This window comes from Hyperolius riggenbachi, chromosome 10 (genome assembly GCF_040937935.1).
Source record: "Hyperolius riggenbachi isolate aHypRig1 chromosome 10, aHypRig1.pri, whole genome shotgun sequence".
Lineage (NCBI taxonomy): Eukaryota > Metazoa > Chordata > Amphibia > Anura > Hyperoliidae > Hyperolius > Hyperolius riggenbachi.
In genome coordinates this window covers 68,596,081-68,609,577 of record NC_090655.1, presented here as the reverse complement: position 1 = coordinate 68,609,577, position 13,497 = coordinate 68,596,081, and the positions used below count along the sequence as shown (strand labels likewise).

Here is a 13,497-nt window from a genome sequence, read left to right as displayed (position 1 = left end):
TTTGAATCTAAAATATATGAAAGTCTAATGTTTATCAGTAAATTACAGAAAATAATGAACTTTATCACAATATGCTAATTTTTTGAGAAGATCCTGTACACTGAATGGATTTTTTTTTAATCAAAGACATGTAGCAGAATAAATTTGGACAAACATGTATACAGAAATTTTACTTTATTTGAAAAATGTCAGCACAGAAAGTAAAAAAAAAATCATTTTTTTGACAAAATTCATGTCTTTTTTGATGAATATAATAAAAACTAAAACTCGCAGCAGCAATCAAATAGCACCAAAAGAAAGCTGCATTAGTGACAAGAAAAGGAGGTAAAATTCATTTAGGTGGTAGGTTGTATGAGCGAGCAATAAACCGTGAAAGCTGCAGTGGTCTGAATGGAGAAAAAGGCTCTGGTCCTTAAGGGGCGAAAAGACTGTGGTCCTCAAGTGGTTAAACTAACCCCAGTGGCACCTAACCCTAATTACCCCCCCCCCCCCAGTGGTGCCTAACACTAATTACCCCCGGTGGTGCCTAACCCTAACCCCCCCCCCCCCCCCCCCCCGTGGTGCCTAACCCTAACCACCCCCCTGGTGGTGCCTGACCGCCCCCCCCCTGGTGTTGCCTAAAACTAACCGCCACCCGGGTGGTGCCTAACCCTAACCACTCCCTCTGCAGAAACACCATTTTACACATAAAAATGATAATATATATATATATATACGAAATAATATGACAAAAATTATAATGTTGCAAGCTTCTAAAATGATAACTACGTCAAAAACTATAATGTTCTAATGTTGTTAACGATATTTTTCGCAGCATCCTTTTCTCTGCTTTTTTCGCCGTATTAACGATAGTTGCATTAACGTCTATGGCGGTGCCCTTTTCTTCCACCCTCATCCTGCGCCCTTTTTTCCTGCTACCCTAGCCTACCAGTGTGTGTCTCCCACAAGTCTTAAAGTGAACCCGAGCCAAAGCACGGGTTCAAAATCTGCTGCTTACTATTTAGAGTGGGAAGCCTCAGAATCCTTATGAGGCTTCCCTCGATTGTAACAAGCCCCCTGTTGCTGAGCGTGGTTCCCTTTCACAGCTCCTCTTCCTGGACAAACATGCTGCCCCTGTAATCTCTGCACCTGATGCAAATGTTTTACCTTGCTTCATGAGAGAGCCGGCCCTGTACTTCAGCCCCCTTGTGTCTACCCTTTGAGCTTAGATGAGTTGGGCGTGATGCAGACTTTGCGCGAGTTGCGTGATGTAGACAGCATGGAAAATAACTGAGATTCCTTGCTGAAGATTATTTATTAATCAAACTTACTGTTGAGTAATATCCTTCATATTGTTCTCCCTTCTCTGATATCCATTTTTTATGAAAAATTAAAAAACTTATGTTGTCTTTTTCTCTTGCAGGAAATGAGCTTCTGGAAGATTCTCCCTACGAACCTGTCAACACCCGTCTCACCGACATCTTCAAGATGGATTCCAGCCTGACAGGTAAGGAGCGCCAAAGACTCACAGCGATCAATATTTGCTTTTTCACCTGCTCTTATGGGCACTGGTGGACTGAATTATACATTGGATTTCTGTGCATCTTAAAACCCGCTGAGTTAAGATTTCAGCATAGTAGCTCGTACAGGGGCGTTTCTAGGTTCCTTTGAGATCCGGGGCACCCCTGGGCACCAAGAGGGAATGAATGTGCGGCGCGCTAAACATGGGTGTGGTTGTGCTGCGCAAAGTGGGTGCGGTCAAAGGTGGCGCTAAATGTGCATGAACATAGCAGTGGCGTAACTTAAACATATTCAATAGGCAGCATTTCACATATATAAGCCCCTCACCTGGCTTTTGTCTTGTCTTCGGCTGGCTGGTATAGGTTGGATAGGTAGCTTCCCCCAGCGTAGGTTAGATAGGTAGCTTCCCCCAGCGTAGGTTAGACAGGTAGCTGCCCCCAGTGTAGGTTAGATATTTAGCTTCCCCCAGCGTAGATTAGATAGATAGCTGCCCCCAGCATATGTTAGATAGGTAGCTATCCCCAGCGTAGGTTAGATAGGTAGCTTCCCCCAGTGTAGATTAGATAGGTAGCTTCCCCCCAGCGTAGGTTAGATAGGTAGCTGCCCCCAGTGTAGGTTAGATAGGTAGGTTCCCCCAGTATAAATTAGATAGGTAGCTTCTCCCACTATAGATTAGATAGGCAGCTACCCCTAATATAAATTAGATAGGCAGCTTCCCCCAGTATAGATTAGATAGGCAGCTTCCCCCAGCATAGATTAGATAGGCAGCTTCCCCCAGTATAGGTTAGATAGGTAGCTTCCCCGAGGGAGGCGGGAGTAAGGAGGCGGGGAGCTGGGCGGAGGGGCGGGGGGGGGGGCGGTCAGTTACAAACTCACCTCCGATCGCCACAGACACAGCCTCCAGCTCCTTCCGACTTCCTCCTCCGGCGTCCGTCACCTTGGTTACAACGCCCCCTGTGAGTTTGTAATTGCCCGCTCCACCCCCCCCCCCCCCCCACCGCTCTGCCCAGTGCCCCCTCCTGCAACTGAATCGATCTAGGGCACCATGGCAACAGGTTCCAGGCCGGTGCCCCGGATCAAAGGCCCTAGCGATGCTGATGAGCTCGTGTCTCCTCCCCTCCCATAGTGGTGAGATTTCCCAGCAGTAGTGTCCATTATACCTTTAAGGGACACCTAAAGTGAAAGGGATATGGAGGCTGCCATGGCTGCCATGTTAATTTCCTTTTAAACAACATAAATTGACTTTCCGCCCTGCTGATCCTTTGCCTGTAATACTTTTAGTCATAGACCCTGAACAAGCATGTAGATCAGGCACTCAGGCTGACAGGATTTGCTGCATGCTTTTTTTCAGCTGTGTGCAAGACCGTATTTATACTTTTTCCACCCCTAGGCCAACTGTCTTGTGCCTATTCCATGTTCAGTAGCAGCCCTCCCATTACATGTGCTGCCCCCTCTTCCATGAGCAACAGCTCATCTCTGATATACAGCTGCCCTTTTTCTGTTCCTTTTTCATTTACAGCCGTCTTTTCCCTATGTAAACAAACACAGAACATTTATATCGCGCTTTTCTCCTGGCGGACTCAAAGCGCCAGAGCTACAGGCACTAGGACGCGCTCTATAGGCAGTAGCAGTGTTAGGGAGTCTTGCCCAAGGTCTCCTACTGAATAGGTGCTGGCTTACTGAACAGGCAGAGCCAATATTCGAACCCAGGTCTCCTGTGTCAGAGGCAGAGCACATAACCATTACACTATCCAGCCACCATGTCTGGACCTGTAACCACCTCTCTTTCATGTCCAGCTGCGCCCAATGGGCAGCAGCCGCCCAAGGCCTGGGCCTATATGCCCTTTCCAGAAATCCAGACCTGGGTGTGGGATTCAGGTACTACTGATGCATAAATGATCAGCAGGACTGCCAGGCAACAAGTGTTGTTTAAAAGGAAATAAATATGGGAGCCTCCACATGTCTCTCACTTCAGATGTCCTTTAAGTTACATATTTTAGCAGCTGCCTCTAATGAAAATTCAGCATTCCCTGCATTAACAAAGTATTCTTCAGGAGAGGTTCCGGATTGTGATTTAAGAAATCAGCTTGAAGCCTGGAACGCATTGCAAGTTACAAATCACTAGCGCAATCGCTAGCGTTTTTAATTAGCGTCTTGTAAGCGATTTCATGAGCGTTTTCTGGCTATTTTAGCAGCGATTTTAAAAAGCTTTTTGCCTGCGATTGTGATAGTGATTTGTGATTTTATTCTGATTGGTCCTTTCAAATTATTATCATTTTTTTACAGTGTACAGTAATTAAAAATGCGCACAAGTCGCTATGTGTAGCGATTCATGAGTGATTTGCCAGCGATTCAATACTTTACATTGAAGCGCAAACGCTCCTAAAATGCTGCATTTCCTGCAATTGCGATTTTGCAATCGATACTGTGGAATTTGTTTCATTAATTTACATTAGCAGTGCGTTTAGGGAAATGGCTTGCAATTTATAGCGATCCCTAAATGCTCAAAAAAGCGCTCTAGTGGGTTCCAGGCCTTAAAGAGACACTGAAGCGAAAAAAAACTATGATATTATGATTTGTATGTGTAGTACAGCTAAGAAATAAAACATTAAGATCAGATACATCAGCCTAATTGTTTCCAGTACAGGAAGAGTTAAGAAACTCCAGTTGTTATCTCTATACAAAAAAGCCATTAAGCTCTACGACTTTCAAAGTCGTGGAGAGGGCTGTTTTCTGACTTTTATTATCTCAACTGTTAGTTAATTTTTTACTTTTCCTCTGCCAGAGGAGAGGTCATTACTTCACAGACTGCTCTGAAAGACTCATTTTGAATGCTGAGTGTTGTGTAATGTGCACATATTATAGAATGATGCAATGTTAGAAAAAACACTATATACCTGAAAATAAAAATATGAGACTATTTTCTTTGCTGCTAATCTTCTAGTAATTATTCATAGTACACAAACAATTCATTATATCATATATATTTTTTCGCTTCAGTGTCTCTTTAACAGGGAATGTGGTGATTGGGATTAAGGGGCTGCAATCTGTATTCCTTTTTGAAGAAATGTTGCTTGGCTGCCATACCAGCCTTTTGGCTTCAGTGATGTCACATTCATATGTCCTGAGAGTATATTTCCCATGAGGCTTTGCTTCAGTTGTAACACAGGCTACACAGTTCCAGTGCCATAAAGAGAGAAGCAGCATGAAACTAGAAACTAGTTTGACTTGTATAAAAGGGCAATGCTCCTTATCATTATTCTTCTATACTCATCAACAAGCTGGAAACATCTGAAGTGAGAGCGATATGGAGCCTGACATATTTTAATACTTTTAAACAATACCAGTTGCCTGGCTGTCTTGCTGATTGTTGGCTGAATCACACACCTGAATCAAGCATGTGGCAAATCCAGTCAGACATCAGTCAGAAACACCTGATCTGCATATGCTTGTTTAGGGTCTATGGCTAAAAGTATAAGAGGCAGAGGATCAGCAGGACAGCCAGGCAATGTGCATTGTTTGGAAGGGAATAAATATGGCAGCCTCCATATCCCCCTCAGTTCAGGTGTGCTGTAAGGTAAGAAACTTTTAGAAAGGATATCTAGCCTTTTTAGCCTAAAATACAGTAGTTGAAACCTGTGTACAGGGGCGTAACTAGAAATCACTGGGCCCCCCTGCAAAAGTTTGGATGGGGCGCCCTCCCCCTGCACACTAAACAGGGACTGTCTACAAAACTGTGTATGATTCATTATCACTGGCTGAGCAGATGCAGTCATTAGAACAATTGTGCAGAGAGCAGAACGTTTTTTTTCTCTCCTTGCCCTTAGTTGTCACTCTCTCAGTAAGGGCCCCCCTGTGGCTTCTGGGCCTTCTGTGGCTGCATCCCTTGCAGAGTCTATTGTTACACCCCTGCCTGTATTGAATACTTTGCTTCTGGCTAGTGAAAGTACTGGAAATTTGCTGGAAAAAAAAATGTACATTTCTAAACTTTCACACCTGTAGTTGTAAAGCCACTCTATTTGAGGCTCTGTTAGTATCTGTGGAACAGATTTTAACATTTTTGAGGGATGAACGGACAGGAGAAGGAGAAGCGAAGCAAAGACATTGGTGAGAGAGGTCACTTGTTCAGAAGCCGGGAATACGTGTGGCCTTGAGTTGCCGCCGGTCGGCCCTGAGAATGATTGGATTGGATCCTGGCCAGGCTGCTATGAGACAGCACTCTGCTTTCCATGCCCAGCAGACTTGCCCTGGAAACGGGTCTGTTTTTGAAGCCATTTGTAAAAGTTTTTCTTCTTAAAATAGCACTCCGTGGAGTGTCATTGACATTGGAAGAGGCACTAAGCAGGAATAACACTTGTAATTTATAACCTTCTAGAAATGTTTGCTCTGTAAAAGTTATCATTGGAAGAAATATTTAATATTTCGCCTGTCTAGTCAGCTCTTGTCTAGCGCCGTGGGAAATTACAATGACTTGTTGAAGTGGTTGAGAGATATGACTGCAGCAGCTACTGGTAAAAAAATAAAACAAAACAATACAAGTGTCTTGGCAGTGGCGTACTAAGCAGGGGGGGGGCACACCAGGTGTCACCATGGAAGGGGGCTGATATCAATCCTCCCTCCTTCTCCATGGGTCCCCCTCCTGTGTCCCCTTGCAGAGGGTGGGTGCAGCAGTGCATCTTGTAGATTTCTTACCTGCTCCTGATTCCTCCATGCTCCACAGCAGCCGGTGACTCTCTGATCAGGCGGACATGAAGGCATCAGGAACAGGTGAGAGAAGACACACCGGTGCACCCGCACTTTGCAAGGGGACACAGGAGGAGGACAGACTTCCAGGGAGGGCATTAAGGATAGCAGGGACGGGGTACCACTAGACCACACCAGGGAAGCTATGGTGGGCACCACTGTACCTGGACCACCAATCAAGCTATATAGGGGGGTGCCACTAAACCACCAGACAAAGCTAAAAGGGGGCAAGGCCAGGTAAGCTATAAGCGGACAGGGAGGGGGAACCATCGGACCACCAGGGATGTCATATGGGGGGTACCACTAGCGCACCACCCCCTCCAAAAATGTGTTTGATGGGGGGGCGGGGGTTCTGTAAATAATCAGCACCGGGTGTAAAATACCCTAGATAGACCACTGTGTCTTGGTATGGATATATTTTCATTGCTGTAACAGCTTATTACTCTGTCTAGATTGCACAACGTATGTAGTGTATTATCTCCTTTTGTTGTCCATGTAGTTTGCTTGCATTATATAGTATTTACCATGCCCCCGGATGATCTTAGCTCTGTATAAATCAATAGGAATAACAATACAGTGAGCACATCCCGCCTGCTGTACAAAAAGGAATTGCTATTAGCACAATGGCGGTTTGTGTCAGAATTAGGAAACAAAGGAGAACTGAAGCAAATGAGGCATTACTATTTTTAGTCATCTTTCTCAGCTGATTGCAAGCACTGGAAGAAAGAAGGTTTTTTAGGAAGTAACTGGGGATATTTTAGGGACTCTATTAACTTGATGTGTTATGTTATTATTCTGTGTTTTATAGAGCCTCATCCATCTTTATGGAAAAAAATTATTCTCCCAACACAATGTGCCACAAAGCTATGATTTTTTTCCCCCCCGCATTTGCATAGATGCATCCCCGCCCCCTCCAGCATCAGAAGCTTTTCCCTCAGCGATAGGTCGAGATGAGCTAAGACTAGACCAATACGACTATTCTAGTGACTGCTGGGAGCAGCAAAGGACATCTTTTCATCTTCTCCTTCCCTCTCCAAGGGACAGTACAGGCTGCTCATTAGAGAGCTCAACACCTCATCTATAACACTGATTGATCGGGGGTGGGGTGGTTAAAACATTTATTGCCTGTCTTACTTTTTACATACTGTAGTATAGATGTCATGGGTGTTCACTGAAAGCAGTGGCGGCTCCAGGAATTTTTTTTAGGGGGTGCTATGCAGGTGCTGGACCAATTTCCGGGGGAGCTAATGACCGCGTCCAAAAAATGGGTGTGGCTACAACCTGCGGCGCGTTTCGCGCGGCGCCGCGAAAAATTGGGCGTGGTCATGACCGGATGAGGGCGGGGCTGACTGTAATTTAAAGTGAACCCAGGGTGAGAGTGATATGGTGGCTGCCATATTTATTTCCTTTTAAACAATTCTAGTTGCCTGGCAGCCCTGCTGATCTATTGGCTGCAGTAGTGAACTGAATTACACCAGAAACAAGCATGCAGCTAATCGTGTCAGTTCTGACAATATTGTCAGAAACCCCTGACCTGTTCAGGGTCTATGGTTGAAAGAATTAGAGGCAGAGGACCAGCACGGCAGCCAGGCAGCTGGTATTACTTAAAGGATACCCGAGGCGAAAATAAACAAATTAAATAAACAATTGTAACTATCTTCGTTCTCCTAAAAATGATTTTCCATAGATATTCCACAGTTTTATTTTATGTTTAAATCTACTTTTTATGTTTTAACTGTTTTGTTGTTTTTGCTCAATGACACATTCATTGAAGTATGCCAGAGCTAAAATGTATGAACTATTGACCCTTTTTATCTCTTTCCTGCTCTCAGAAGCCATTTTCGGGTAGGAAAGTGTTTTATAGTTGGAATTTCTTATCCGTGAGAGTCACACTGTAGTCCCTTCCTGTCTGAGTCAGGACTGAGTCAGCCACTTACATACCTGATATTTAACTTTTACATGCAGAGAAAGAAAAAAAGGAACACCGCATGGTTATTTGTGTGCTAGGCACTGTACAAACACATGTCTATCTCATCATGTCACATGTCACCTCGGGTGTCCTTTAAAAGGAGTTAAATATGGCAGCCTCAATATTATTCTCACCTCGGGTTCCCTTTAAAAGTGCAACGCAAAGACAGAGGGCCCAAGTTTTGGTGACCCTTTCCCCAGAAAGTTCACATAATTGTGCAGGTTTTCTCAAGAAAATACACGTAATGTGAGCAGATTTGAACAAAAAACACGTTCAATGACCCCAATATGCACAATCGTTATCAGATATGACCCCAATATGCACAATCGCTATCAGATATGACCCCAATATGCACAATCGTTATCAGATATGACCCCAATATGCATAACCGTTATCAGATATGACCCCAATATGCACAACCGTTATCAGATAGGACCCCAATATGCACAACCGTTATCAGATATAACCCCAATATGCACAATCGTTATCAGATATGACCCCAATATGCACAACCGTTATCAGATATGACCCCAATATGCACAATCGTTATCAGATATGACCCCAATATGCACAATCGTTATCAGATATGACCCCAATATGCACAATCGTTATCAGATATGACCCCAATATGCACAACCGTTATCAGATATGACCCCAATATGCACAACCGTTATCAGATATGACCCCAATATGCACAACCGTTATCAGATATGACCCCAATATGCACAACCGTTATCAGATCTGACCCCAATATGCACAACCGTTATCAGATATGACCCCAATATGCACAATTCTTATTAGATCTGACCCCAATATGCACAATGCTCAGCAGTTCTGACCACAATCAGCAGCACCACCTGAAAAAGAAAAGAAAAACCCATTTACTCACCTAGTCAGAAGACCTCCTGTTCCGACCTCCTCCTCTTCCGACCTCCTTGTGACGCGCAGCTCAGCTCCCACGATACTCTTTCTTCCTGCAGCAGCCTGCATTACCCGGTGAGCAGGGCTACGGGAAAATGGCTGCCCGAAGCCCTGCACTGCAGACTCCAAGTCTGCAGAGCAGGGCTTCGGGCGGCCATCTTACCGTAGCCCTGCCTGCTGCTCCGGGCTGCCGCTGTGAACTGACTCGGCGTCTCTTATGGCCCATACTCACGAGGGACTTTTGTCGCCTCAACACGCGGCGCGCGCGTGTTGCGGCAACAGGTCGCCCGTGAGTATGGGCCGCCGCACGCGCGCGCACCCCGAACTGTCGCCCGCCGCTCATGTCGCCATGCGATTGAAAGTTTCAATCGCATGGCGACAGTCGCCGCCGCACCTCCCCACAACTGTCGCTAGTCCGCGTGAGTACGCGTGCTGCCTGAGGCAAAGATCGTGAAGGCACCCCCCCCCCCCCCCCCCCCGGTCGACAACGGCCGGCGGCAGCCAGCCAAGCTCATCATCATAGTCACGGTCACGACGGCGGCGCTCAGTGACTGACCGTGTCCGTGACAATCAGGCAGGGCAGCAGAGCGGGCGGCAGCCGCCGCCATCAGCAGGCTTAGGCAGCGCTGCGTCACAGCCTTGGAGGAGACAGGAGAGGCCACAGAGCTCGGAGTCGTCGGACTCGGAGGCCGGGCCTGGCGGCATCATAGGTGGCACGTGGCAGCAGAAATGGCGGGCGGGCGGTGCACAGCTTAATGGGTGGCGGGTCCCAGCCAGAACACAGTCCGGGCGGACTAGTTCTCAGTGGAGGGTCACTCACCGCGTGTGCAGTGCAGGCACGGGGTCGGTGACGGGGTCGGGCACCAAAGGAGCAGCCGGACTTCACTGCAGAGTCTGCACTGCAGCCTGCACTCTCTCTCCTCTCCGCAGTCACACTTCCTCTTTATGTCTGGTGCCGCCCCTCCACTTCCTGCCGCCTGAGGAACCTGCCTCACCCCGCCTCATGGGCGGGCCGGCCCTGCATAAACCTACGAGGACGAGGGGCGTGTCAAAGACCAGGCTTAGGGTACTTAACCAGCCTTTCAGAAAGAGTGGCCAGCTCACTGGAAGCATTTCAGCTGCTACATTCTTCACTTGATTATGCATAGCTGTAGAAGATATTCATATTTGACCATACTTCACTTGTTCATATGGACAGTGAGCTCTTGTAGTTAAAGCACTGGGGTAATGCAGAGAGATAATAATTCCAGTATTTGCATAGCACTTTTCTCCTGGTGGACTCAAACATGCCCGCTGTTCGGAGTGGGCACAGCGAGACCGCTGTGGGACACAGGAGGACGAGGGATGCCTCGATCGGATCCGAAGGCTTCCCCGTACCAAGGTGAGTACCCCCCAGCGGAACTTTTTGTAGTTACAGGTTTTCTTTAAATGTAAAAAGAAGACATAAAATTAAAGATTTTTTTTTATTATTGAGCCCCGTTGTTGGCATGCATTTTTAATGTGCTATTGGGAAGACCTGGGTGCTAAAAATGCATGCTAAATGATGATCAAATGATTGGTACCCATTGTAACAGATTGAGATGGATCTGTTATAAGTCCCCGAATAGTGCCAGAACAATTATGCCACAATAAGGGCTCGTTTCACGCTGGCAGTGTCGTTGTTTATTTTGAAATGTCTCTGTGTGCTTCACCCCGGCTGTTCAGCAGAGCTCAAAACAAGGAGCTAAATTTTATGTCAATGCTGTTGCGAAAATACATGACTTGTTGCCTGTTTAAATATTTAGCATCTCTGCATTGTTTTGTCCGCTGTTATCAGATCTGCGATTTATTTTACATTTGCTTGTGGACTGAACCCGTAACAGCTGTAAATAACCTCTATGCAGGCTATAAACTGTTATTTGGCATGATGGAACAGGTGCATGGTGGGAAAATAAACAGAGTGGAATATTTCTACATGGAAAACAAGCAGGCTTACGGTGCCCATACATGGTACATTTTTTTTCGATTAGATAATTTAGTTTATTCCATTAGATCGAATATAAAGATTTTTCCAACATGTCCGATCAGATTTTAATTTAAAAAAAAATGGATAATCGTTCATTTTCCTTGATCTAAAAAAAATATATATTTTTCAACTTTCTTTCGATTCAATCATTTTGGTCAAATAGAAGGGAAAATGTTACGTTTTTAGTGTACCATGTATGGGCACCATAAGCTTGCCTGTTTGTCAATCAGAGCTTTTCACAAACCTCAGTGTGGAGTTGTCCACTTTGTTGGAGCTTCAAAATCCTTATCCTGCTGGTGATGATGGCAGGGGGTCCATGACTGTCATTTCTGATCACATGGGGGGGCAAAATGTGCATCTCAGAGCACTTCACAGCACAGCCGCCCCTCCCCTTGTCCTCAGGGATCCAACAACATATAGAATGCTACAGGATAGGAATAAAACAGTGTGTTTACATGGATATGTTGTTTTGCGCTGATGGAATTTGTGTGCTTGTACAAGCGCTGGAATAACAGACACAGCGAGGTAGCACAGTGATGTATAGACCCAGCTCAACCTGACGTCACATTATTAAGAAACGCTTTTAGTTGCAGAACTCTCTTATTGAGAGAAATATGCAGCTAATAAAAAATTCTCTAAAAATTGTGTATGCCTGGCTTTCTCTGCCGCCATTACTTCCTGAGTCACTGACTGGGAATAGGCATGCAGCAAGGGAAGACAAAGTAATGCAGAGACCTATTCCCCTATTACTCCTAATGTACACATCTAGATAGATAGATATGTTTGTTTTTTTCTGCTTTATATGATTCTAAAAGTATTCCTATCGTCTAAATGGATTTGTAGCTAATTCTTAAATGTTAATATGAAGGAAAGGTAGTGGCAATAGAAGGGACCAGTATGGCTTAATCCAATGGTCCTCAAACTAAGGCCCGCGGACCAAATGCGGCCCGCCAAGGCTTTTTCACTGGCCCCCCAAAAACAAAATGTATAACTTATAGATGAGGCCCACCGTACCTGTAAATATCGGCTGATCGCATATAGAATAGCAGTGCAGGCCCCACCCATCCACATACTGTAGAAGCCAGTGAGAAGTAATTTGCTGGCTTCCAATACAATTCTGCATCAGGTGACACTGCTGTCCAACTGCACAGCATGTTGTCACCTGGGTATGCTTTACTGTCTGGTGCACAAAGACATTCTTTGGGCACCAAATGACTGAATGGCTGCTGCTGGGAGTTCCCCTCCAAGCATCATTGGGGGGAATTAAATACCTAGATTCAATGAAATGTTTGTCAAAATAATTTTATGTATGTTCCAGACCCCCGGCAGTCTGAAGTATATTGACCCGGCCCTTGACTGAAAAAGTTTGGGTACCTCTGGCTTAAACAATCAGTATATTCCTTTTGCTTATTAAAGGAAACGTGAGGTAAAAGTGAACTGATGAGATAAACAATGGTTTCTATCCTCCTTTTACTAAAAATGAGTTTTTTAGATATCCCACAGTATTATTTAAATTTAAATCTACTTTTTAAGTTTTTACGGTTTCATTGTCTCTGCTCAATGGAGCATTGAAATATGCCAGAGCTAAAATCTATGAACTATTGCCTCTTTTTATTGCTCTCAGAAGCCATTTTCTGCTAGGAATCAGAAAGTGTTATATGACTGTAATCCCTTATCAGTGAGGGTTACCCTATAATCCGACCCAGTCCCGAGGTGGACAGAAACTGTCACTTGCATACCTGATTTTTAACTCTTTCAGGAAGAGAAAGAAAAAAGGAACACGACATAGTTACTTGTGTGTTTGGCACTGTACATACACATGTATACAGTGTTCTCCCCAGGCCCCTTTAGTCGGATGCTTCACCCGGCTACTTTTGGTGAGCATCCGGCTGTCATCGGCTCACCTCCTCCTATGCTGTAAGCAGAGTAACGACGGCCCAGCATTTTCTCATCACGCTCCACCCAGCTACTTTTTCATGCCACCCGGCTGGGAAAAAATTTGGGGTAGAACACTGCGTCTCTCATCATGTCACCTCGTGTATCCTGTAAGGCAGGGAGTACACTTGTCGGTGCAATTTAACAGGCGTTTCGGGCAGTTTGTGACGCTCTGGGTGATGCGTTTCCTGATTGTGATTTTTCACAAACAGTCCTAATTTTTTGGATATTGGCGCAATGTAGGAAGTAACAGGCTGTGCGATTTAAAATGGCAGCAAAAATCACAAATGAAAAATGCAAACTAACGCAAACCACGTGCGATTCCCGAGCGGGCCATTGACTTCATTGGCCTGTGCAGCTGTACACGTTTTGCCGCATGTGAAATAAAGTGTGCTTACAGCCTAACTCTCTGTAGTATTTGTGA

General features: G+C 45.2%; 1 protein-coding gene across 1 annotated transcript in view; it reads left to right on the top strand.

Moving 5' to 3' along the window:
- GFRA1 (GDNF family receptor alpha 1) overlaps nt 1–13,497 on the top strand; it is a 304,386-nt gene that overhangs the window by 73,141 nt on the left and 217,748 nt on the right. Inside the window, exon 3 of the mRNA XM_068257931.1 lies at nt 1,403–1,486. Within this exon, the coding sequence (XP_068114032.1) occupies nt 1,403–1,486 (84 nt within the window). The remainder of the gene's footprint in view (nt 1–1,402; nt 1,487–13,497) is intronic.